The sequence below is a fragment of the Pipistrellus kuhlii genome, unplaced genomic scaffold, assembly GCF_014108245.1.
Source record: "Pipistrellus kuhlii isolate mPipKuh1 unplaced genomic scaffold, mPipKuh1.p scaffold_m20_p_1, whole genome shotgun sequence".
Classification (NCBI taxonomy): Eukaryota; Metazoa; Chordata; class Mammalia; order Chiroptera; family Vespertilionidae; genus Pipistrellus; species Pipistrellus kuhlii.
The window spans coordinates 11,569,747-11,596,794 of record NW_023425404.1 but is presented as its reverse complement, the minus strand read 5'-3'; the positions used below and the strand labels follow the sequence as shown (position 1 = coordinate 11,596,794).

The following is a 27,048-nucleotide window of genomic DNA, read 5'->3' as shown; positions in this document are numbered from 1 at the left end:
TCCCTTCCTCTCTGTGAAAAATCAATAAAATATATATATAAAAAAATAAAGTCTGGTGATCTGATTCCTTTATGGTTCTCTTGTTGAGAAATAAGAGCTGCCCAGCCCTCACCATTGGTATCGCGCATCTCCTCCTCTCGTTTCTTCATGTAGGCAAAATCATTAACGATAGATTCCGACAGGTCTTCCAGGCGTCGTAGCTCTACCTCTAAGGGTTTGAGCTTCTCAACTTTTGCAATCTGGAAAAGAAAGGAATCATGAACCCACTCCCTGAAAAAAAAATAGCTCTGGTCAAGAACATAAGACAAGTCTTTTAAAATATTTTACCAAACTTTAAAACTTTTCGATCATTCTAAAGTTAGCACCTCTTCTCTTCCCTACAAATGTTTATTTCCATCTCAGACTTTCTTTCTTTTTAAAAAAATATATATTTTATTGATTTTTTACAGAGGGGAAGGGAGAGAGAGATAGCTAGAAACATCGATGAGAGAGAAACATCGACCAGCTGCCTCTTGCACACCTCCTACCGGGGATGTGCCTGCAACCTATGTACATGCCCTTGACCTGAATCGAACCTGGGACCTTTCAGTCTACCGCTGAGCCAAACCGGTTTTGGCTGATCTGCTTTTTTTTGTGTGTGTTTTTTTTTGTTTTAAGGAGGGGGAGGGGTTTGACGTTGCCAAAGAAAGTGGTGGGTGGAGTTTTTTTGGTTAAGAAACAGTAATTTAGAGCTATGTTGTAACCATGTGCGTAAAGAAATGCTTAGGACGTGCCAGACTTCCACACCAGGAAACGGCGCAAAGGAAGAGCTGTGGTTTGCTTTCTGCTAGGGAATCCCCTCTTGGGTTAAGCAAAAGGTCAGCAAAGATAATGGCTCTTTCCCAGGGTCAACAAAGTCCAAGGATAATGGAAATTCCACATAGTAGGAATTCAATGAATGCTTGTTTACAGAATGGTCTGGAGTTGAGGATACAGCAGCAGTACTCAAAACCTGAAAATCATTTTACCTATTCTTCCACCTCATAATAACTAAACTTTTTACTAGTGTTTTATACCTTACAACAGCACTCTAATATATGTTATCTTATTTAAATATAAATAAGATTCTTCTAAATCGTGAAAGTTTAAAAGGATTTTTCACTTTATTTATTTTTTGGTATGGTTCTTTTCAGTTTATTGCATGGATGAGTTACATTAGTCCAAGTTAAAAGCAGACCCCAAATGGTTACATTATATAAGCTATGAGGTTTTTAACTTGTGACAAGGCAGAGAAGGGAAATTCTATTCATTGCAAGGAAATCCTCATTTTAGTTTCAGTGAGCCAAAAGCACTTAAAACCCATGAACCTTCTACTAGGAATTGATGTATGTTCTTGCGCTTGTCATCCAGTAGCTGAATTACTTCTCCATATTCTGGATGCTCAATTAAAGTACAATTGCAGACAAATTTCTCCTTAAACACCTTCACTAGTTTCTTTTGATTGCAATCATCAGAGATCCCTTGGACAGTAGAAAGGGACTTCCTGCTACTTCTCTGTTAAATTTTATATGGATATAATCCTCAGTGCCAGCAGAAAGCAGATCAGCACCTTTACTTGCATCAGCAAAGGAATTGAAAGAATGTAGGTTCTGGTTAGCGAACATTCGCTATTACCATAGGATGAATCCTTTACCTCTGGCACACAGAAAGGTGGGTGGGTGGAGGCAGAGCTTCAGGAAGTGAGGTGAGGCTCAAAGGGAGTTCTTGCTGGCGGAGGCACAGTGACTGAGGTCTCATTTTACTCTAAGTTCATCAAACAGAGTCTCTTGCTTTGTTTCTTTTAACTAAACTAGCTTGGAGACAGAAACAAGCAAATTAAAGTGTCAGGAATCGTCTTCCCTTCACTACTGCATACTTGCTCCTGTTCACTGCCTACAAATAACCCTATCTAGTTTTGTTCAGTTGAACGCTTAAACTAAGGGAAAAAAGGCCTGAAGTCCTGCAACTGTTGTACTACTTCCTATTGCAGAATCAGTCACTTGCAATCTTCTTCCATTTTAGGATATTCTGTTTGAAATCCTGACAAAAGCTAGAGCAATTTTCTGGTTCTGTTCCTCCTAGAAAATTCTCTTAAATCACTTAGAGCAACTGAGCCTGTTTATTTTTGTTTACATTCTTCAAAAGCTATTTACATTTCCTGTACCCCACCTCTTCTTCATGCCCACAGATACTGTATGTAAAGACTCTGATCTGGGTAAAAATACTCTTATCTTACTGTAAAGATCAATCCTCTGGTCTTAAATAGTTCTTGTGGCTTTTCAAAGGTGCTCTTGATTTGAAGAACCATTTTGTGCCGCCCCCAAAGTCTTGTAATAGAGGTGAAAAGAGCTCAGCCCCCTTCCCCTTGTTTTATCCACGCCTCTACTTCCCCACTACCCAAATGAATGTCAGATTTTATTCTCTATAACAATTCCTACCAGTAAAAATTTCTCATGATCACTATTCCTAGTCCCTCGCAGTTTTTCTTCCATCTTTCTCTCTTCCTTAGTCTGAAATCATTTTACCTAAAAGCTACTTAGAACTATTGTTGATTCTCAAATGTAGCACAGTTGCTCAAGTCTAAACAGTGCTGAAACCATGCCCTAGATATATATAAGGCGGGACAAAAGAAGGTTTACAGTAGTTTGTATGGAAAATATAGTAATCAATAAATAATGGAGGGAGGGATGGGGGCAGAGTGGAGGGGACAGTGGAGGAAAAAGGAGACGTCTATAATATTTTCAACAATAAATATAAATTAGAAATAAATGATAATAAAGAGGAAACTGTTTCCTGTACTCAAAACTACTTTTGTCCCACCCTGTATAGAGTTGTCAGTCTGGGAATAAAAGTCTTAGATTTTAAAAACAAATCACTTTTCTTAACTTTGGACATTAACATTTAAATGAATTCCAGCTTTTAAAAATTATAAATATATAGATCTATGTGCTGTCTCAAGAGTGCTAAGGGCATATGCTTGAGTGTTCTATCACACCAACATTGCTATAGGACAGATGGTTTAGTCAGTCATTTGGCTGACAACACAGCTAGAGTTATTGTTTAGGGCTGTTAATACAACTTTTTTTTTAAATCAGTAAAATTGTAGCTGGCTGTCACATGACTGCTGAGAAAACCATAGCCTCTGGCCAAAGCACAGCCAGTTGACCTGAGTAGGTCACAGAAACCTCTCGGCCCAGCACATGACAGCCTCCTCTGGCTGTTACAGTAGGACATACCTCTTCATAATTTTTCGCCTCCACTCCATGCTTCATGTCTAGGATCACGAGTTGGTCAGGTAACCGCCCTGTTCCTGAGAAAGAAATCAAAGGATTCATTGTGCGGAATATTTAAAATTCCGGGAAATCACCCACCCAGCCTCCCTCTCCCTAAACCTCCCCCCTCAATAGAGGGAAACAGATGCAAACTCCTCCCTCTACTCAGCTGCAGAAAATTCCTGGCTCTGGCTAAAATCACAAGCATTCCAGACAAAGCCTCTGTCTGTGCAGCAGCAAAGAGAACATGCTGCTGCCAAACATCTCTAAGCAGGCAGGACAGAAACTGCCACTGGAACTACAGGGGAATAGAAAGAAGGAGAGAAAACACGCAGGCTTATTGGACTAGGAAATAAAACTCAAAAGTCAAAATAGTATAAAACGGAGTGGCATATATAGACCAACAAGCAGTGGGGACCAACTTAGGTTGAAAAGATACATTTCCACACCTGAATAGGTTGTCCTGTCAAATTTTGAGAAAAGTGTTATTGGGCATGTACTAAGCTTAGATTTACTTAATATAAACTAGTACTGAAAAGAACACAGGATTTATCTAAGATTTCAGTTTAATTCAAACATTTTGGTAAATGTAAGGCCATTTCAATAAATAAGCAAAATGTTATAGAATTATTCCCACAGAGCCAAGAAAAAACTTGATAATAAGACTACAATTCTCAGGGATGCTTCTTAGAAAGAGAAATGTCTATTTGGTATAGTAGGGCCAACAGAACCATGTTCATATTTAAAAAGGTAATCTGATACAGCTCGATCAGAAAGGAATTCTAATCTTATATCATCAAGTAAGAGAAATGAAGACTCCAAGAGCCACAGAAAATTGCTCAGTCCTTTGGAATTCAATCCCTTGGAATTCACCTGATTATTTATAAAATAAAAACAGCCTGCATGAAATTAGGACTTTGGGGAAACAGCGCCACATAAGCATTGGGACTCCTGAGACCAAAGCCACAGAGAAAGGTTCTGTACTTTTTGTAGCCTGAGAGGCACTGGAGATTTTCTGAAACAGGCTGAAGTGAATGCAATAACTATTCATTGAGAGCTCACTGGGTGCTAGAACTGTCCTGGAGATTATAATCTTTGCTTTCTTATAATTTGATATGAACACAAGTAACAGTTACAGTGAAAATGCAGTGTCTGGACCGTTTGAAAACAGGCACTGACAAAAAAAAACTTCTTTCGGTAGATTCTTTTATATTTTGAAAATGAACTGTATGTTAAACACTGACTTTACAATCATTCAAAGTGCGTATAAATTTTTTTGGGCACCCTGTATATATTTTTAAATACTTAAATTTTACAAATATATCTTCAAATGTCTAAATAATTAATAAGTGATATACTATTAAGAGAAGCCACATTAACCTCTTTGCTATTTCTGAGACATGCTCAGCATCTCAAAGTGCTTGCTTTTTCTCCAAAGCCCTCATTACCATCTGACTTATATTGTTTATTGTCTGTTTGCTTCAATGAAAATGTAATGTCCAAGAGAGAAGAGACTTCCGTTTTATTCATTGCTAATATCCCTAACACCTAGAACAGTACTTAATATATAGGGCACTTAATAATTATTTGCTAAATGAACTGACCGAGAAATTAAGAAGGCTAGAATGTTGAGGAAAGTACTCTAAAAGAACTAAAGGTAAACTCATGTTTAAATGGGAAAAGAGCATTCCAGTAAATGAGTAAATGTGACATGTTTAGAGAGCAGAGCAAACCAGACTGGCTGGGGATCTAATGAGTAGTGGAAGATAAGGCTGGAGTGAGAGGAGAAGGACTATTAAATAGCATCACACCTAAAGTCCCGTCCAGTTCAAAAATTGTATGATTTAGCCGAAACCGGTTTGGCTTAGTGGTAGAGGTCCCAGGTTCGATTCCGGTCAAGGGCATGTACATTGGTTGCAGGCACATTCCTGGTAGGGGGTGTGCAAGAGGCAGCTGGTCGATGTTTCTCTCTCATCGACGTTTCTAGCTCTCTATCTCTCTCCCTTCCTCTCTGTAAAAAAATCAATAAAATATATATTTTTAAAAATTGTATGATTTAGGTTTCATTCTATAGATCAGGAATAGCACTGCTACCACCAAAAAGGCAGGCACCATTTTGGGGCTCAGCCCATCTGGTTTCCAGTTGATCTAATAAATTTACAATTCTTTACCAAAAAAAGAAAAAGAAAAGGGAAAGCTCTTGAAAAAGGACTAACATAATGAAAGATATGTTTAGGAGATAAATCTGGAACCAGTATTAAAAACAGGGGTATTAGTTACAAGGCTAATGACCTAATTCATGATTTAAAAGATTAGAGTTCAGATTTGTGTGGTGACAGATACAGAAGCTCTTTTGTAAGAAGTATCAACATAACTTGATGATAGATTGGAAAAGACAAAAATAATTTCAAAAATATGAGCCCAAGTCACTGGAAGGATGGTGGTAATACTGATGAGAGAGGGGAACTAGTTTGAAAGAAGTTCATGACATCTTAGTTTTGAAGTAAGAGTGGCTCAACCATGTCAAAATGTCTAGACTACTATTGAGACATTTTGGAACTAATAGGGGTGGGGGCAGGGAAAAGGTTATCAGTCACGAAATTGCTATTAAAGTATTTAATTTTCTATTCTTAATCTATTATTCCATTTACTTCAGGCAAACACCCTTAGCTTTTAGGCTCAACTGACCCAGTCTAGATCAAAGGAGTCAATTCTTGGTTAACTGTCAAAAGTACCAAGTTGATCTGCTATTCCTGGGACTCTACCAGAGTCATTGGTCAAAGTGCTTGCTTTTCTTCTATGATCAGATACTCTGAACATTCTACAAATGTGAAATTGCCAGGAGTCCTTTTGGTACCATACAGAGAAAGCCTGAGAATAAAATCAAATGGAAGAAAGGATAGGAAGTGCTAAATGATAGCTGGAGTTCCAACAATCCTGTTAAAACCCCAATATATAGGCTAGCCTGAGGTCAGCATCACCATTAAGACTTCCCAGTTTAGAGTCAAATGGTCTTCCTCTTCTTTATCTCTCTCTCTCTCTCTCTCTCTCTCTCTCTCTCTCTCTCTCTCTCTCTCTCTAATATTTTTATTAACTTCAGAGAGGAAGGGAGAGGGTGAGAGAGATAGAAACATCAATGATGAGAGAGAACCACTGATCTGCTGCCTCCTGCACGCCCCACACTGGGGATCGAGCCCGCAAGCTGGGCATGTGCCCTGACCAGGAATCAAACAGAGACCTCTTGTTCATAGGTGGCACTCAACCACTGAGCCATGCCAGCTGAGCCTTTTCTTTCTCTTTAAGCCAATTTGAATTATGTTTTTTGTATCTTGTAGTCCAAAAGAGTTCCAAATAATATAACAAGTATAAATACAGACAGCTTTTAGAATCTAGTGTCCTTAGAGTGAAAGAATAGGAAGTGAAGGGGAATGTGCCTTTTCACCCACCACTGATAATCAGAAACCGCCAGGTAATCAGCCTAAAAGTTACTATGGGATCTTGGTCTTGAGATACATAGAAGATTCCCATAGCAAGATATTAGGACTAAAAAATAGTAAGTGCTCTGAAGACCAAAACTTCTTCGGACTTTGAAGGATACCGAATAACATTTCACTCAATGTTATCCTATATCCTATATAATAAATGGCTAATATGCAGATCAAATGGCAGAATGACAGGGGGAGCGCTGCTCAGTCAGAAGCCGGGGTTCATGGCTGGCGAAAGCAGCAGTGGTGGTGAGAGTCTCTCCCACCTCTGTGGCAGTCAAACATCTCCCAAGGGCTCCTGGACTGTGAGAGGGTGCGGGCTGGGCTGAGGGACCCTCCCAACCACCCCCGAGTGCATGAATTTCATGCACCAGGCCTCTAGTTTTGTGATAATGTTGATGAGATGCCATAGGACCTCAACTCTTGTTTATATCAATTAGCCCATGGTAAAACTGGTTTCATTATATGCCGTTTTGCTTAAAGTTGCAGAACCTATTAATAACATTAGCCCTAGCTGGTTTGGCTCAGTTGGTAAAGTGTTGGCCTGAGGACTGAAGGTTGTGAGCCCATGCCCAGGTTGTAAGCTCGATCTCCAGTAAGGGACTAGCAGGAGGCAGCCTACCAATGGTTCTCTCTCACTGTTGATGTTTCTGTCTCTCTCTCTCCCTCTCTGAAATATTTAAAAAACAACCAACCAACATTAAGTGATGACTTACTATATTTTCTAGCACCTATCACAAATTAAACTCTTTTCATTCAAGCCCAGTATATCACAGCATTTAGAAAAAGCCTCTCCTGCACCTGAAGAATGATACTTTCACTTACCGTATTTTTCGGACCATAAGACGCTCTGGACCATAAGACGCACCAGTTTTTAAAGAAGGGAAATGAAGAAAAAAAGATTCTGAAACAAATAGTGTCCTAAAATATTTTATGTGCATTAAAACCCAACATCACAGTCATAAACACATGTAATCAACCCTGTAAAGTAAACAGCAGCATTTAGAACCATTTTAGAGCCGGGCAAGCACACAGAGACCACACAGAGCCGGGCAAGTAAAAAAACTTTTTTTTTAAAGTATATGTGTAGGCTATATTTGGACCATAAGACGCAGGGACTTTTCCCCCCCACTTCTGGGGGGAAAAAAGTGCGTCTTATGGTCCGAAAAATACGGTATATGTGAGTGCACTCCAGCAAGTGTAGTTTTCATTTCCTCTTCCTGCTGGCCTAAGAGAGAAAGTTCATGCTCTTTCTTACTTGAGAGAAGATGCTTAATTCAAGGACAGACAACACTCTGATTACTTACCCTTGCTCTCAAAACACACTTCGAACATGTCATAATCTTCAGTGGTAAAGGCAAATTTTCCCTTGGTTGCATCCTCCTTGGAGTATAGAATATGGCCAGCAGAATCTGTGATCTAAAATAAAAAAGTAAGTAAGAGCAGGCAGCAAATAACACTCAGGAAGAAAACTGATAGAAACTGGAGAAATAGAAAGAAACACTGTCTATAAAAGACATTTATCATAATGATGACCATGTTCCAACCATTCCCAAAGACAGGAATAGGATTGGAGGATGAAGCCCAAATATAGCAAATTTCATTCATTCAAGCAGCCTATCCACACTGTAAGTTAAAATCTGTTGCCACTTTAGAATGACAGGTGAGATATAAATTGGGTTTAGTAGTAGCAAAGGTTCACTTTATAGAATGTAGAACAGTATTTCCCAGAAAAGGATATGTCACAAAAATTGAAATGGATGACTACCAAAAGAATATACTACAAAAGGGATAAAGATACATAAGAACACGTCTCTTCTGTAAAATAATTCTTGATAGGGTTGAGGTGGGGCTGGAGAGTGGAATGGGATATCTGATATAAGAAGAGAAGGAAAGGAAGGCATACACAAAAAAGAAAATCTGGTAGCTATATTCCTCCAAATGTCATGTTAATTTGTCAGTTGCTTCCTGGGATGGGAAAGAAGCCCAGGGATAAACAAAAAGTTCTCCTAAAGAAGGCATCCTTGGCTTCCACAAATGGTAATGCCTTTCTTATAGGTTGTTAGCTTTACGTCTCCAAACTTAAACTGCTCCATTCCTGGAGAATGGCCTGTAAAGAAGGGAATTACATGGTAACTTGACAGATTGGATCTCAAGCTTCTTTTCTAGAGCACATGGCTATCTCAGCAGAAGGCAATTTCATTATCTAAGGCAGAAACTACTTGCAACGTGAACCACAAAAGTAGTGACTTCATTATATTAAACTGGATGTTCTAGTGCTGTTTTTAAAACAAGATTCATCTAGAAGGTGAGATTTTAAATTTAACAACTGAGTAGCACACATATAAAGCACTTCACTAGTTATTTCTTTTTTTTTTAATCTTTTTGTTAAAATATATATTTTATTGATTTTTAAAAATATTTTATTGATTTTGTACAGAGAGGAAGAGAGATAGTTAGAAACATCGATGAGAGAGAGTCATCGATCAGCTGCCTCTTGCACACCCCCTACAGGGGATATGCCCGCAACCAAGGTACATGCCCTTGACCGGAATCGAACCTGGGACCTTTCAGTCCCCAAGCCGACGCTCTATCCATTGAGCCAAACCAGTTTCGGCTATTTTATTGATTTTTTTACAGAGAGGAAAAGAGAGGGAAAGAGAGTTAGAAACATCGATGAGAGACATTGACCAGCTGCCTCTGCAGGATGTGCCTGCAACCAAGGTACATGCCCTTGACCAGAATCGAACCTGGGACCTTTCAGTCCACAGGCCGATGCTCTATCCCACATGTGTCAAACACAAGGCCCGAGGGCCAAATCCGTCCCGCCAGGCCTTGCAATGTGGCCCGCACCGCGCTGTCATCACTGCACTCCACTGCGTTTCCATCACAATGACAGTTTATGCCTGTTCAGTAAACCATTCGGCCCGCTATTTAGGCTGGATTTTAGATTTTGGCCCCTTCTCTGATTGAGTTCGACACCCCTACTCTATCCACTGAGCCAAACCGGTTTCGCCACTAGTTATTTCTGAGTAGTGAGTTTTCTTTATACTTTTAGTTTTCTTTCAATTTTTCTACAAAGGCACATATCACTTATGCTCAGAAACAAAGTTATTTCATTTTTTTGCGGAAAACATATAACTAAAGAGTAGTTATCACAGATAGACAAATTTTAAATGATGGATTAATAAAAAAGGTTTTATGACATCTTCCAAATTCCCTAAAAATAACAGTAGTAATAGTAGGAGCAGCCAGACCTGGGGCAGTGGCAGCCAGGCCTGAGGCAGAGGCGGCCAAGCCCAGGGTGGCCAGTCCAGGAACACCCAGACCCGGAGTGGCCGGGCCCGGAGAAGCCGGGCCCAGAGAAGCCGGGTTGGGAGCAGCCAGGCCCAGAACAGCAGAAGCCAAGCCCAAAGCATCCAGCCCGGGTGCGGCCAGGCTCGGAGCAGCCGGGCCCGGGGCAACCGGGCCCAGAGCAGCCGGGTCTGGTGCGGCCAGGCCCGGAGCAGCGACTGCCAGGCTGGGAGCGGCCAGGCCCGGAGCAGCAGCTGCCAGGCTGGGAGCGGCCAGGCCCGGAGCAACCGGGTCTGATGCGGCCAGGCCCGGAGCAGCGGCTGACAGGCTGGGAGCAGCCAGGCCCGGAACGGCCGGGCCCGAAACAACCGGGCCCAGAGCAGCCGGGTCAGGTGTGGCCAGGCCTGTAGCAGCAACAGCCAAGTCCAGAGCAACTAGGTCGGGAGCGGCAGTGACCAGACCTGGAGCAGCGACTGCCAGGCTGGGAGCGGCCAGGCCCGTAGCAGCCGGGTATGGTGCGGCCAGGCCCGGAGCAGTGGCTGCCAGGCTGGGAGCGGCCAGGCCCAGAGCGGCCGGGCCCGGAACAACCGGGCCCAGAGCAGCCGGGTCGGGTGTGGCCAGGCCTGTAGCAGCAACAGCCAAGTCCAGAGCAACTAGGTCGGGAGTGGCAGTGACCAGACCTGGAGCAGCAACTGCCAGGCTGGGAGTGGCCAGGCCCGGAGCAGCCAGGTCTGGTGTGGCCAGGCCTGGAGCAGTGGCTGCCAGGCTGGAAGCGGCCAGGCTTGGAGCAGCGGCTGCCAAGCTGGGAGCGGCCAGGCCCGAAGCAGCCGGGTCTGGTGCGGCCAGGCCTGGAGCAGTGGCTGCCAGGCTGGGTGCGGCCAGGCCCGAAGCAGCGGCTGCCAGGCTGGGAGCGGCCAGGCCCGGAGCAGCCGGGTCTTGTGCGGCCAGGCCTGGAGCAGTGGCTGTCAGGCTGGGAGCAGCCAGGCCCGGAGCGGCCGGGCCCGGAGCAATTGGGCCCAGAGCAGCCGAGTCGGGTGTGGCCAGGCCTGTAGCAGCAACAGCCAAGTCCAGAGCAACTGGGTCGGGAGCGGCAGTGACCAGACACGGAGCAGCTGGTTGTGGAACGAACCAGAGCAACAGAGGCCAGGCCCGGAGCAGCCTGGCCCGAAACAGTTTGCTTCTCACCTGCCCCTGCCCCACGGCTGCCTCTCAGACATGGCTGGAAACTTTTGCGGGAACTTGAGGGTCTGCTGAATCAAGTGATGAAGGCTTATATCTGGATGTGTTGAGTTAGTATAGTGCTGGGGTGTTGATCTGTGAGTGCCTTGGGTGGGGCCTGGATGAGGCTGGTTGTCCTATTTGGAAATGTCTTTTGTGTGAAGTGTATCATTGGGCATGTGGAGGTATTATTGATATGAGAAAATGCTAAGTAACAGATTTGCTATCTGAAAAGGGATTTACTATTGGGGAAAGGGAGGGAGGAAGAGACTGAACATAAACTGTGCACCAATGGATGAGGATGAGGGGGCAGAGGGTGGGGTGGGAACCTGGTGGAGGGGGGAAGAAACGAGGAACCTTTGTAATAATTTGAACAATAAAGATTGATTTAAAAAAAAATAACAGTAGTAATAGTAATCAAGTATCTTCTGTCATAAATGATGCTGATCATTCATGACTGTCAAGCATTTAAGATGCCTCAATCTTCATTGGTCATTGGGGATACAAGGATGTGTAAGATAGTTCCTATCTAAATGAGGAGAGGAATAAGAAAGGAGACCACTACGCCGTGAAAAATGCATTACTAAATTACCAGTATAAGTCCATAGGGTGTGGTTGACAATATGGAAAACTGGATGGGTCTGTCTTAAGGAAGAAAACAGTGACAGCCATGACATGCCAGGTTTTCAAATCATCCAATTTTTCAAAAGAAGTTGTGGACATTTTAACTTTTATTTAAAATCTAATTTTTAAATCCTTACAACCAATCCCAACATTTGAAAAACTATCTCAGGGCCAAAAAAAGATGTCTATAGAACCAAGTTCTTCTGAGCAACCAATTTCTGATCTTTGTATAACAGCAGGAAATAAACATCAAGGGTATAAGTACTGAAGAGTCATCACAGAAGTCATCATCTTCAGTCAGGCAAGGGAAGAGCCTGGGTCACTGGCCTACAACAAACAGCCCAACTTAATCGGGCTTACAAGATTTGGCACACATTTTTGCAATCTTATGTCCTAGAGCAGTGGTTCTCAACCTTTCTAATGTTGAAATCTTACAAGATTTGGCACACATTTTTGCCATCTTATGTCTCTATAGCAGCAGTTCGCAACCTGTGGCTCGCAATCCACAGGTTGAGAACCGCTAGCAGGGTCACCTAAGACCATAGAAAACACAGATGTTTACATTACGATTCATAACAGTAGCAAAATTACAGTTATGAAGTAGCAACGAAAATAATTTTATGGTTGGGGGTCACCACAACATGAGGAACTGTATTAAAGGGCTGAGGCATTATTATAGAAAGGTTGAGAACCACTGGCCTAGAGTAATAGCTTATGATCTCTTTGTATTCTCCTAAGATATTAAAGGGATTCTAAAGGTATTGGCAAAAATCCTTTATTGAGTAACTTGCAAAATGAATCAAGAAGTCTGTCATGTTTTTCTGAAAGGCCTGATACAACCCACTCCTCTAACTGGTACTTGAAGGGATAAAAACTGTTTAAATTATCCTCCACTTTGTACTGAGGAACTATAATCATGGTAAAACCTCTTGCTTTGTTGTTTCTTTCTATAATATCTGAAAATGTAAAAGTTCATTTTAGGGCAAAAACTCAAATGCTTTACAAGAGGCTGAAGATAAAGGACCCATCACTGCATGTATCTTCTTCAACATGAAATTTATCTCCCAGAATGGTGTGTGAGAATGATCACAATTCCCTTGGGGCCTCCACATTTCTATATTCCTTATGATATGAGGGTATTTGTCTTGAAACTTGGAAATCCATTCAGATAGCTTGACAACTTAACCTTCGGGTCAGGTATAACAGATCCTAGAGTTTTTCTGAAAATCAGTTGATTTTCCATGTAGTTCATAACTGTGCAGCTATTTTAGGAGCCAAGTCACTGATCTTAAGGATAAAAAAAATCACATGACCCCAATGTAATTACATAAATCAGCAGGTAGCTAAAATTAGGGAATAGAAAACTGGGCCAAGCTAAGTGACTAGCCAGAACTGGCAAAGCCTATTAGGCCAAAATGATGGTTTCAAATATCTTTTAATTAAGATGTTCTAATTATAGGTCACCTTAAAAGATCACCTGGTTTCTCAAGAATTGAGACCTTATTTTTTCTTCTTAAATTTTACTAAAGAACCATCTAGATGGTGTTAAATAACTGCCACTTTCACTTACTGGAACAGCAAGGCCTTAAAGAAATCCTTTCTTCACTTTTAACAATAAAAACATGTCTAATACACATTGTAAAGTTCTTAATTAAACAAGGGTAATATCAAGCTATAAAATTTGCCCATATAACATCAAAGGATAGGAAGTAATAAAGATTTGTTTCCAGATAACACCTTCTGAAGAAAAGCAAACCAAAGGTCACAACTTAAAAAATACTGGAAAGCTGTTAATTGTATGTACAGAGTAGCTGATGTCAAGAATATGTGAATATTCTCACACTGAAACTGTCAATATGTGAGAATACAGGCCATTGGGAATATAAACTCATTTAGAACTAAATTTCCTTGGACCATTCTATGCAGTGGTTGGAAAAGAGGTTCTTGAGCAGATTCAGCTTCTATTCCTTTACCAAACAGTCAGGATAATAAATACCGGCTTCCTTCAAAAGAATTTTAAAGTAGCTTAGGCCCAGCCGAAACCAGCTTGGCTCAGTGGATAGAGCGTCGGCCTCTAGACTGAAAGGTCCCAGGTTCAATTCCGGTCAAGGGCATGTACCTTGGTTGTGGGTACATCCCCGGTGGGGGGGTGCAAGAGGCAGCTGATCGATATTTCTCTCTCATCAATGTTTCTAACTCTCTTTTCCTCTCTATAAAAAAATCAATAAAAAATATTAAAAAAAAATAAAAAATAAAGTAGCTTAGGCCCAAACACTAGGCAAACAAAGCAATTAGGAATAAAAAAGAATAGAGTTCTCCTGGAAGAAGAAAACAAATAGGCACCATCAAGAACCTGAACTGAGCAAAATGAAATCTGCACTATAAATCTGACTCAAGTTTTCTGGAAGCAAAGATGAAAAGATTAAGAGAAACACAAGTTGGGTTACATATAATTTATTGTCTGATGAAATCTCACAAATTTATCTTCAGAGATAATTTTCCTGGAACTAAACAGCAAGAACAACTTATCAGGAAGGTCCTTGCAAAAGGACTGTGACCAATAGACTCTCCATTTTCAACCATGGCCTTCCCACAGTTCAAATGGGTGTGTTTAGTAATCTTTCACATGATCTGGCTGACCTAATGTGGAGGAGGGACCTAAAGGAACTGGATGAATGCTCCTGTGCTCTGGTTCTCTGTCCTTCGAGCACTTCTCTCCTTATTCTAGCTCCTCTAGTGGCTCATAGAATTCCCAGCCTCACTCTAAAGTTGCAAGAAAGCTAAGACTACTTTTGGCCACTCACTGTTACCACAGTCTGTTAAAAAAAAAAAAAAAAAAAATGCAAGGATAATACTATTCACCTAGATCTCATGTCTTAATGTCATTTTTTTTTTTTTTTTTTTTTTTCAAGAACCAGGTCTCCTTGGAGAAATGGCTGATCCTGAGATTGAGGCAGGGAATATATAACATGAGCCTGGAGCTTATAGTACCAAAAAGTAAGGAAGTGCTCAAAAACAAAACAGAAAAACAAGAATGGAGATATGTCAAAGGGATACAGAAGCCACATGAAAGTATTCCCAATAGTCAAAGCTGAAATAATTTGAGTGCCCGGCCAGCATGGCTCTGTGGTTGAACACTGACCTATGAACCAGGCCACCTTTTGATTCCAGGTCAGGACATACCTATGCCCAGGCTGCAAGCTCGATCCTACTGTGGAGCGTGCAGGAGGCAGCCAATCACTGATTCCCTCTCATAACTGATGTTTCTCTCTCTCTCCTTCTCTGAAATCAATAAAAATACATTTTCTTTAAAATGAAATAATTTGAGCAACAAAAAAGAAGCATTTGGATTATAACCCAAAGTATAAAATAAATATCCATGAATCCATACTATTATAAATTAAACAAACAAACAAACAAGGGAGAAGAGACAGATTTCCTGTGCAGAAGACTAAATAATTTATGTAGAAACAGCACCCTCAGAGAAGTTAAGAATAACCCCCCACTGCCCATAGTGACTTCCCTGCAAGAGCAGTATGGAAAGGGGAAAGGAGTGATCTGACAATGGAGAAACCTGACAAACACAACCTTCACCAGGTGATCATGGTCAATATCAACAGTGATTAATAATGTTGATGGCAAGCTCCCTTGATGTGTGATGTGATGAAAATGACATTTTACCTCTGCAATCTTCCTCCCCCAGATCCATAATCCCAACAGAGGGGCATCCTATAAAATACTTGAGGAATACACCTCGAAACTCACAAGGTAGCTGTAACCAGTTTGGCTCAGTGGATAGAGCGTCGGCCTGTGAACTGAAAGGTCCCAGATTCGATTCCGGTCAAGGGCATGTACCTTGGTTGGGGGCACATCCCCATTAGGGGATGAGCAAGAGGCAGCTGATCGATGTTTCTCTCTCATCAATGTTTCTAACTCTCTATCTCTCTCTCTTCCTCTCTGTAAAAAATCAATAAATATATATTTAAAAAAAAAACGAAACACTCACAAGGTAGTCAAAAACAAGAAAATTCTGAGAAACTGTTATAATCTAGAGGAGCCCAAAGAGATATGACTAAATGTAATATATTCAGGATAGGATCTTGGAACAGAAAAAAATGACATTAGGCACAAACTAAGGAAATAGGAATTAAGTATGGACTTTAGATAATAATAATGTGTCAATACTGGTTCACTTGGTGTGATTAATGTACATACCAATGTAAGATGTTAACATGGGGTATATGGGAACTTTACTATCTGCACTGTTTTTCTGTAAATCTAAAACTGTCCTAAAATAAAAAGTTTATTTAAAAAAATAGTGTAATATTCAAAAGAATAAAGGCAAGAACACATATATATACACACACACACACATATCTTCAGATTCTCAAAATATTCTTAGTCTACTCAGAGTCAAACAAGCAAACATTTTCACATATTTTTTATGAGGTACATTACAAACAAGTCTAAACCTACTCCTGGAAAAATGACATGTGATCCATGGAGGAGGTGGCAAGGACGTGTCTTCCTACTGGTATAGGTCACACAGTATTTTCATTTGTTGAATCAGCTTCATATCCTACCAGTCCAAGAACATGGTAGTGTGTGTGTGTTTAAAAAAAAACACCTTTTCTTGGAGTGCTACCATAGCAGCAGAGGTCAATCAGCTTGTGGCTTTGCTGTAGTTGGTGAAAATCTGATGGTGTCATCTCCTTCAAATAGGCTCCTACCTGTACTCCATCAGGTTTATGATCAGTCTGTAGTTTAATATTGAATATACAATGTATACATATTATTTTAAGGAAAACCATCAACTTTGTAGCTCCTTAATGACAAACTTGGGAATTTAGAAACAGCAAGTCCCTTGTAGAGCTCTATACATTGAATAAAAATGAACTGAAACAGAGATACCTACCTTTTCCTCCCTTTGAGACAGTAACGCATAGCAGTTAGACTAAAGGTTTTAGAGTTAGACCTCAGGTGTGTGTTCAACTAAGAATTGTGCCACTTATTAGCTGTAAGGCCTTGGATTTGTTCCTTAACCTCTCTGTGCCTCATATGTAAAATAAGGACAATGGTATGAACTTTATGAGGCTATTGTGCGGATTAAATTTAATACAAAGAGCCTAGAATAGATTTTGGCACATGGCAAGCACTCAATAATGTTATCATTGTCATTGTTCGAATTACTATTATAACTGTTAGAGATAACTAAAAACTACATAAACATTTAGAACACCAACCACACTTCCAACCTAACGGTGCTAAAGAATGGCAAACTAAATAAAGTTTGCTACGTTGACTAAATCCAGGGATGGTTAGGTACCTAATGGGTATTACATGAAAACAGAAGAAGACAGACAGGTAAACTCATAAGGAAGTAGCAGTAAGATTTAGAACCTGAAGAGTTACCAAAATGCCTAACAGAGCAGGTATTCAACAAAACCTTTAGCTTACAGGGATAGCAAGAAATACAAGATGACTCCAGCATTTCCTGCACGTATTTTTAACCTGAAGAGTAATAAACTGCCTGGGGGAGGGAAGAGAGGATGGTGTGTGCTAATATAATGATCAGAGGTTGTGGGTCTATACTCTTCATTTACTCTAAGATATAATAAAAGGAGAAATAACTCCCAATCATTGAATATGTTATCATTTTAGAGTAGAAAAGTAGTATTAGAAATACCTTCAAAAGACTACCACAAGTCCCCACCGTTCTCTAACATGAAGTACATGGACAACTCTAACAGCCTAGAAGCTATTATTTAATGGCATAAAATGAATTTATCCTGATCATTCAAACAAGAGCAAATACCAGCTCCACGTCTGAATCCCTGAAATCAAAGGATCACATAAAGAGCTCACCCAGAACAAAGTCAAACTTAAACCACAAACAGCATTTAGCAACACTAAATTCTTTAGAATTTCCAACACAATTCAGCGATGGCATAGCACAGCAGAGAAGTATTGCTTAAGGAGGCTTGTCGCAGTGCTGAAAACTAGAAATGGAAAATTTCCAGGCACTGGTATGATTATGGATAGATGGTCTCTTCCTGCTTCTATCACCATTTGCTACTAACTCAACATATGCAATACGTCATGCTTGACTGAGGAGAGGGCGGGACGGTTGGGGGACAAGAATAAAGGAGAAAGAGGAAGGGAGAAGGAAAAACCAGTTACTGCCCTAACAATACTACTGCGGGGGTGAAGCCAGATCAAATGTTTTTTTTCATACTGTTCCAAAGTTATTTACGGTAAAAACCTCCAGTGTGTCCCTTTTAGGCACAAAGCAAGCCTTGTTCTTTCTTAACAGCTAGTCCCTTGACTTCCCACACGTTATGTAGAACAATGAGGTCTAGCACAGGATAAAGCAGATGACATCAACCTCCCTCAAGTCAGATATTTGTTTGGAAGCCCAAATTCTGGTTTGTGGCCAGCTGGCTCTTTTTACAGAGGGCTCTACTGTCCAAGCTGCTAGGCTGCGTAAGCGTATGGGGGCAATGGCTTAGGATCAACCACCAGTCAGCAATTCACTTAAGACACAGCATAGAAGTGTCTTCTATGTCACATAAGACACCGCCCCCAACTAGATTACCTCTATAAATCTGTTCCATTTCCCTAGAAACTCGATTCAGTCTTCAGATGTCATAAAAAAAAGATATGGCATATAATTTCAAATTCTAAGCCGCTCCCTTTCTCTAGATTAGTTCAAAACAGATATGACTGTGGATAACTGTTCACTGAACAAGAGAGATTTAAATGATGTATATTACCTTGTAGTTTTTATGGAGAAGAAAACACAAAGTCAGATTTTAATTTAAAACTAGAAATTTTGGATGCAGTACTAGATTTTAATACTATTGAATACTATAGAATACTATTTGAATTCTATAGAAAGAAACTAGATTTTAATACTATTGAATGCTAATGTACCAATCACCCTTCTGTACTAAGCCACCTATTTATTGACCTGTTTCTAACCCACTGGACAACAGTCACAGCAAATATAAATTTGAAAGAGACATAGCTTTCACAACAAAAAAAAAAAGATCAGCCCTCAGTACAGACACTGGTAGTAATATGCTGAAATATAACTGTTCTAAATAAAATCATCTCAAAACTATAGTGCATGCATATCTTTTATCTTTTCATACAGATTTTAGTGGAGGGATGAGCTTATAAGCAAATGGTTTCTCAACTGCGAAGAAACTTCTTGATAATTTTTAGTCTTAAATTGTGAGAGGCCTGTGACTCCCTAGTTCAATCACTCCCTAGTTCTATCACTTGATTTTTCAGTATAGTATTTAATCACTACCTGAAATTATGTGTATTTGTTAGTAATTTTTTCTCTGTTCTCCATCAGAGTTCAAGGCTGAACTCTTCAGATGATCTATTTAGCTTTCTCATCCAAAAGCTAGTTAGGAAAGATAGGGACCATAATTGAGTAAATATTCAAATTTAAAAATCTCATTCAGCAAAATGAATTGTTAATTTTCTCTCTTGAAAAATGACAATAAAAAATGTAGACCAATTAGATTATTTGGAAGAGGCTGAACAAGTATAAATGACTTAAATTATTATCATTGGGCTTTTTTTTCCTTTCTGGTGATCATTATGACAACTCCTCATAGTTGTTTTTTCTTTCTGTAATTTATTTCCAAAATATAAAGCACCCTTAGATAACAACTCATCTCATCCCCTAAAATTAATTCATCCTCCAATTTCCACTATTAACAAGCACACTAAATAATAAATGGTATTGGAGCCGATTAAACTATGATGGTATCATCTAGACTTACTGAAATGTGATTTTCAATTCAAAATCAAAAGAGTTGAGATTCTCCGCCGAAACTGGTTTGGCTCAGTGGATAGAGCATTGGCCTGCGGACTGAGGGGTCCCAGGTTCGATTCTGGTCAGGGGCATGTACCTTGGTTGCGGGCATATCCCCAGTGGGGGGTGTGCAGGAAACAGCTGATCAAAGTTTCTCTCTCATCAATGTTTCTATCTCTCTATCTCTCTCCCTTCCTCTCTGTGAAAAATCAATAAAATATATTATATTAAAAAAAAAGAGTTGAGATTCTGACCACACAAATACTTTTTATGCCATCAATCACTCCCTAGTTCTATCACTTGATTTTTCAGTATAGCATTTAATCCCTACCTGAAATTATGTGTATTTGTTAGGAGTTTTTTCTCTGTTCTCCATCAGAGTTCAAGGACCTTCTTTGCTGTTCATTTCCTTATCCCCAGATAGGTCTGGAATATACTAAATATTAAATATTGGGTCTAGTAATAATTAATGTCGTTTTAAAACATTCGTTTAAAATCTTGCTTGGCGTTGACTTGTATTGACATAACCTTCAAACACGTGGTATCTACAGAACGTGTGAAGTGCAATTAACAAGTTTTGCTTGAAAAAGTTTGTGTTTGGTTTGGTTTTTGTTGCAAAACTAGGGCTAAGAAGATGGCGGATGAAGAGCATATTCGGCACTGCATGCTTTACGAGTTCCAATTAGGAAGAAAAGCAAGTGAGGCTGCAAAAAACATCTGTAGTGCTCTTGGTCAAGATGCAGTTAGCGCCAGAAAATGCCAGCATTGGTTTGAGAAATTTCGCGAGGGACATTTTTCGTTAGATGACAAGAGTGGTCGAGGCCGTGTGTCCAATTTTGATCAAGAAGCTCTTCAAGCTCTTTTGGTGCAAAATCCTCAAATTACCCAACAAGAGCTTGCGACAACTTTAAATTGTTCACAAAAAACAATTTCCAATCAATTGCGTGCACTTGGCAAAGTCCAAAAGTTTGGAAAATGGGTTCCTCACGAGTTGACCGACAACAACCGTAGTCAAAGAGTCACAATTTGCAGTTCGCTCCTCTCTCATCAAAACCGTTTGCCGTTTTTAGAGCAAATTGTTACCAGAGATGAAGAATGGGTGCTGTATGTTAATTTGAAAAGGCGGCCTCAATGGTTGGACAAAAATGAGGCTCCGCAGCCCACGCCAAAACCTGACTTGCATGCGAAAAAAGTGATGTTGTGTGTTTGGTGGAATTTTAAAGGAATTCTTCATTATGAACTTTTACCATCTAACCAAACCATTACAAGTGCAGTGTATAGTGCCCAGTTGGAAAGGTTAGCCCAAGCTTTAAGAGAAAAAGAACCCGCGCTGATTAATCGGAAGGGCGTAATTCTTCACCACTATGACGCACGACCGCATACTGCAAGAATCACTGCTGAAAAATTGCGCCAGTTGGAATGGGAAGTTCTCCCTCAACCTGCATATTCTCCTGATATTGCCCCTTCCGATTACCATTTGTTTCGTTCTTTGCAAAACTTTCTTCTTGGAAAAAAATTTAATAATGAAGAATGCCTCAAAAATGCATTGACCGAATTTTTTGCATCAAAATCACAAGAATTTTACAACAGAGGGATTAAAATGCTTCCTGAGCGTTGGGCACAAGTAGTAGAAAACAACAGCAACTATATTGTTGATTAAATTTTGTTGTATTGTTTAAATCAATTCGATTTTAAAAAGTATTAGAAAACATTAATACTAGACCTAATAAATATTTACTGAATGAATGGAAGAATCACCAACAAAATACTCAGAATTCCTCTCATTAAACTATTCTTTTTTTTAAAATATATTTTATTGATTTTGTACAGAGAGGAAGAGAGAGGGATAGAGAGCCAGAAACATCAATGAGAGAGAGTCACTGATCAGCTGCTTCTTGCACCCCCGCAACTGGGGATATGCCCACAACCAAGGTACATGCCCTTGACCGGAATCGAACCCGGGACCTTTCAGTCCCCAAACCGACACTCTATCCATTGAGCCGAACTGGTCTCGGCTCATTAAACTATTCTTAACTGGTCGCTACAATGATATATGACCGGGAAGTCAGATTAGCAAGTCAATTGTCATTCAAGAGAGAAGAAAGAGTACTAATATCTATGGCCTACCAAAAGGAGCCCTGTGCAATAAAGAATACATTCCAATAAGTCCTTCTAACAATTCTTAGAGATCTATTATATCATCCTCATTTTATAGATAAGGGCCCAAGGAAGAGTTAAGTCATTCCCCCAAGACCATGCACCCTATAAATGGTGGAACTGCTGGGATTTAAACCCGAAACTGTCTGATTCTAGGTCCAGTCTCTTTCCACTGCTTCTCAGTAACATTAAGATATTTAACTTAGTTGTACAATAATACTTATATAGTACATTAAACTGAGGACTCAAAGGTATATAAGACATTAAGGAGTTCACAAAATTAAGCACCATATTCCATGAAAAGTGCCTGGTCGAACAGGATGTAATGGGAGCAAACAGGAGGGCAGTACGGGCAAAGACTGGTCCAAGTTAAGGGAAGACTGTATTTAAAGAACTGCAAGGTGTTCAGTACAGTGAGAGTTGGGAGTGGGAGGAGGAAGTGAAGAGGAAGGGAGAAGGAAAGATCAGAGGTGAGGCTAGGCCAATGGCTATTCATTTATCCCTTATACTGAAGCCGTACTATATGCCAGGCACTGTATTAGACACAAGCATTTCAATGATGAATGAGATAGTCTCTGCTCAGGGAGCTTTTAGTCTATCTGAGGAGATGGGTAGACACACAGTACAACATAGAGTGACATGATGATACTGATGTATTTATTGGACATTAAGGTACTCTTTGACAAGAAGAAAGTGAATTAGACAGCTCAATCAAGGCACTACATTCTTCTGAGAGAGACTGCTTCATTCAGGGCAACAGCAAAATGCCAACCCCAGTTGACCAGATTTTGCACTACACAAAGTCTCTTGTTCTCCTAACTTCAACCCAAACTATTGCTGCTTGAACCAGAGACGGACATATGACCAAAGAGAAGATCCAGAATGTGGCCTGGCTTAAAAGGAGCCGAATCAATCAAATTTTTACGCTCAGGAGCTGCATTTCAGAAGTTGAATCATTGAGGCAGAGTCTGGCCCACAAGTGGTCAAAATTTAAGAGAAAGCACAACTGAGTGAACAGAAACTATGAAAAAGGTTGCAAACTGTGATAAAGAGCTGGATCAAACCCACAAATGTATTCCGTGGCCTACACAGTATATTAAAAATTTTAAGATAATACCTAGCTGTGGTCTCTAAAATACCACTCCTCACAGAAAGGAACCAGAACTCCTTGGAGGAGTTGCTTCCAGATCAGGGGTTGGACATACAAAAGATGTGGCTAGGACACCTTACTGTCCTACAAAACAGAGAAGCTATCAAAACCTAATGGGATGGTGTCAAAAGGATAACAGAGCCAGAGACATGTGAGCATAAGGAACGAATGCAACTGACTAAACCAACAACAAAACTGAAACAAACAACAAAAAATAATTTCAGAATAATAGTTAACCCTCTGGACTACAATGGAAATGACAAGGGCAAAATGCTTTACTCTGAAAATTGTCATTAAAAAAAAACTGAATTCTGCCCTGTGGTTAGAGCATCCAGCCAGTGGACTGAAAGATCTTGGGTTCAATTCCTCAGTTGCAGGTTAGATCCCTAGGCCTGGTGGGGGGGGAGGGGGAGCAAGTGAGAGGCAACCAATTGATGTGTCTCTCTCACATCAATGTTTTTCTCTCTTTTTCTCCCCACCCCCCTTCCATTCTCTCTAAAAAAGAAATATCCTTGGGTGAGGATTTAAAAAAAAGAAAAAAGAAATGAAGCCTGCATTTGCCTGCCTTTCCTATATGAATTATAAATTTTAGGGTAACCAAGTGGTCTTAAATTCTGTAAGATTAATTCCAGCCAATAAATATGGAAGGAATAACAGAATTAGAAAATAATTTCATAACCTTAATGAAACAATAAATTCATATAAGTCATCAATAGATTTATAAGAGAAAAATTAATGGGAAGCTTTATAATGGAGGCTTCAGGGCACTACCATCTCAGTAGGCAGAATAATGGCATCCCCTGCCCTCCCACACCATCCAAAATGTCCACATCGGCCCAGCCAGTGTAGTTAAGTGGCTGAGCGTCAACCTATGAACCAGCAGGTCATACAGTTCCATCCCCAGTCAGGACACATGCCTGTGTTTCCAGCTCAATCCCCAGTAGGAAGCATACAAGAGGCAGCTGTTCAATGATTCTCTCTCATCATTGATGGTTTCTATCTCTCTCCCTCTCCCTTCCTCTCTGAAATCAATAAAAATGTATTTTTAAAAATCGTGTGAGGTGTGATTATAGCTGCATAACATTGTGACTTTGTTCATAGTTTTAAGAAATTCATGCAGCAGTATGTAGGACTGAAATCCATGATATCTGGGATTTATTTTAAAATAATTCAGCATAAAATGAGAAAGGGGAAGCAATTACAATGAAAAAAGTGAGACAAGATCCTATTGATTGGTAAATCTAGTTATGGGGTATATGGCCAACTGACTGTGCCCTTTTCCATAAAACTGAAAACAAATAATGCCGAAACCAAGGTGAATTAATTGGTGACATTTAAAAATCAAAAGCTTTCATATAAAAATCTGAATTTCTGACTTCATTTGAAAAATCAGATATGGCAACAAGGCCCATATCAAGAAATGATCATTGACTACTCCAAATTAAATTTGGATAGAGCGTCGGCCTGCGTAAAAAATAAATGAAATGTATTTTTTTAAAAAAAATTAAGTTTCCAATACTCCCAATTACCCCCATTTATCATCACTGCTGTCCTTTTTCTTATACTTGGCTTAGTTCATTCATTTATGCTACTTACTTGACAGCTAGGTTTAGGACCCCAGGAGTGATGTGATTATGCTGGTGAGAAGCAAGAGAACAGATCAGGCATGGGGAGATAAACTGAACAATGGCAAAGTGCTAGCATATAGATATACAAACTCCAACTGCTGATGGTCCTTCAGCAGCTTTGGACATAGATATAATCCCCATAAGGCCATGTTACACCATGCTTCTTATATTTATTAAGTGCTTACTAGAAACAAGGCGGTATGCTTGACATTCTGGAAAATAAAATACAAACATGAAAATAATTCCTGCCCTCAGGATACTAACAATCTAATAAGGGAGACAAGGTATAAACGTAAGTGGTTACAATGTAAGATGAAAATAAGTGAGTTTAGGATACTGTTCAGGGTGCCTCATATGTAAAATGCAAAGCATGGAGTGACAAAGTATATAGGGCATGTTGGAAAATTGAAACTTCATCAGACTAGCACAAGTAAGCTGCTGAAGGGTTTAAAAAATATAATTACAAATCAGATGGGGCAGCACTGCAAACCACAGTAAAGTCTCTTTCACTGTTCAAATCCTCTGATTCTGTGCACAACATCTGTTGAAGAGCCAGAAGCATGACCCTCAAAATGTCATACCCTCGTGGCTTTCCTGGCTAGACATTAGTTTGGTACCTGAAGAGACTAATGAAAGGATGGGTCACTGAGCAGTAGCCCTGAAAACAGTTTCTCTCTCTAATACCACTACTGGGTTCGAAAACCCTACACAGAAACGATGGTCTTCTTATACCTAAGTGCTATTATTACAAAGTAAAAATGTTTCTTACTACTCAGTCTGAGACCCATTCTGTTAAAAATAAGACCATGTGCTTATTGTGAGTGAACAAAATTACCTCCAACGCAATCAACCTTGACTAAACCAAAAGATAGGAGCGTTTCAAAGATCACTCTAATGACAAAAATGGGACCAAACTAGCATTCTGGCAGTAGCTGTCACCACTAGTGTATGGCTGAAATTTACATAGAACTTGGCCAAGTCCAGATTCTGGGGTACCAGGAAGGAAAAGCACTAGAGACTGAGACCACTTGATGGATGGTCTCGGTTTTAATTGACTACATTTTAGTCAATTACAGGAATTACAAATACAAAGCAAGGCGATAACAAAATTCCAGCACTTTCACTTAACTTCCCAACTAAGACTCAATTACAGCTCTGGCATCAGTTTATTCTACTACCTCGTTGAGCCTCAGTTTCCTTATGTGTATAATGAAGCTAATAGTACCTACTTCATAGAGGAATGCACGAACTAAATGGCGATGTATGTACTAAGATCTGACACAGCTAATGCTCAATGAATAACAGGTTTCCTTATTCACAGTGAGCTCCAATGCCTCCATTATCTTGCCTATCAAGGGTGGCATCTAATTATATCTCCACGATCAAGCAGGTTTTGCAGGTCTCAACGTGTCTTTGCGTCAACCCCCACAAGTATGCACCATCTGAGGACGTCTTTGGAGAATCAAGTTCCAGCTCAAGGCACCTAAGACCAAAACAGACACGGGTCCCGCCAACGACCAAAGCGGAGGTCGCCCCAGCTCGGCTGTCACCACATCCGCCAACAAGGCCTCGCGCCCTTCTCCGGGTTCCCCCTGCACGGGCGCCCAGCCCTCCGCCAACGCCAACCCTCAGGGCGAGGGGGCGGTCTCCTCCGCCCGCCCTCGGCGCCCCGGGGAGGCCGGGCCCGACACCCCCCTCCCCACCCCCATCCGCGGCCTCTCCGCGCCCACGCTTGAGGTCCTCCGTCCTTTCCCGTCCCGCCCCGCCCCGGGCCGCACCTTGAGGTGGGTGCGCAGGCCGCCCGCGCCCCCAGATTGGTCGGTGATCTCGTAGGCGCCGGTCACCAGCAGGTCCTTGTGGATCTCCTCGCGGAGGCACTTGCGGGAGTTGATGGGCAGGTGGAAGGAGATGGCGAGAACCGAACTGGGGCCGAGCAGGAGAGGTAACAGCAGCAACGCGAACTGGCAAGGGCCACGCGGGACGTGTAGGCCAGACAAACGAGACATGGTGCCGGAGTCTGTGAACACCCGGGCCTCGGCCGCGGCGGAACCGGAGGGCCCACGTGACTCACCTTTGGCCTACCGGCGGCGCAGGCGCCATTTTGGAGACTGGCAAGTAGACAAAAAACACATAGTAAATCTTATACAAGGAGGGGAAAAAGATACGATACCACGCCGCACCAGCAAGTTAGAGTGATTAAATAAAAATTTCTAGAAAATTTCCGGGAAACTTATTTTTGTGGAGTTCAGCGACTGGTCAGTCAGCCATACCAAGTAAGGGCAGACCCGGAAGTAATTCTCCTTCGCCTTGCGGAAGCAGTGCCTCAAGGTTTAGGGCGGGTGTGATACCATAGCAACCAAGCCCCAATAGG

General features: G+C 40.8%; 1 protein-coding gene across 3 annotated transcripts in view; it reads right to left on the bottom strand.

Annotated features, from left to right (window-relative positions):
* The window catches only part of TMED10 (transmembrane p24 trafficking protein 10), a 28,326-nt gene extending 1,561 nt beyond the window's left edge, over positions 1-26,765 (bottom strand). The window contains exons 1-5 of one of the 3 annotated variants that reach the window (XM_045578536.1): positions 24,774-24,841; positions 8,083-8,194; positions 3,456-3,588; positions 3,255-3,328; positions 113-239 (exon numbers count right to left, since the gene is read on the bottom strand). In XM_045578536.1, coding sequence (XP_045434492.1) covers positions 113-239; positions 3,255-3,328; positions 3,456-3,588; positions 8,083-8,194; positions 24,774-24,826 — 499 coding nt within the window. In that variant the 5' untranslated portion in view covers positions 24,827-24,841. Of the gene's footprint in view, positions 1-112; positions 240-3,254; positions 3,329-3,455; positions 3,589-8,082; positions 8,195-16,387; positions 16,429-24,773; positions 24,842-26,455 lie in introns of those variants that run through there. The other 2 variants (XM_045578537.1, XM_036430969.2) reach the window with 2 other exon arrangements.
* Positions 26,766-27,048: the final 283 nt, after the last annotated feature.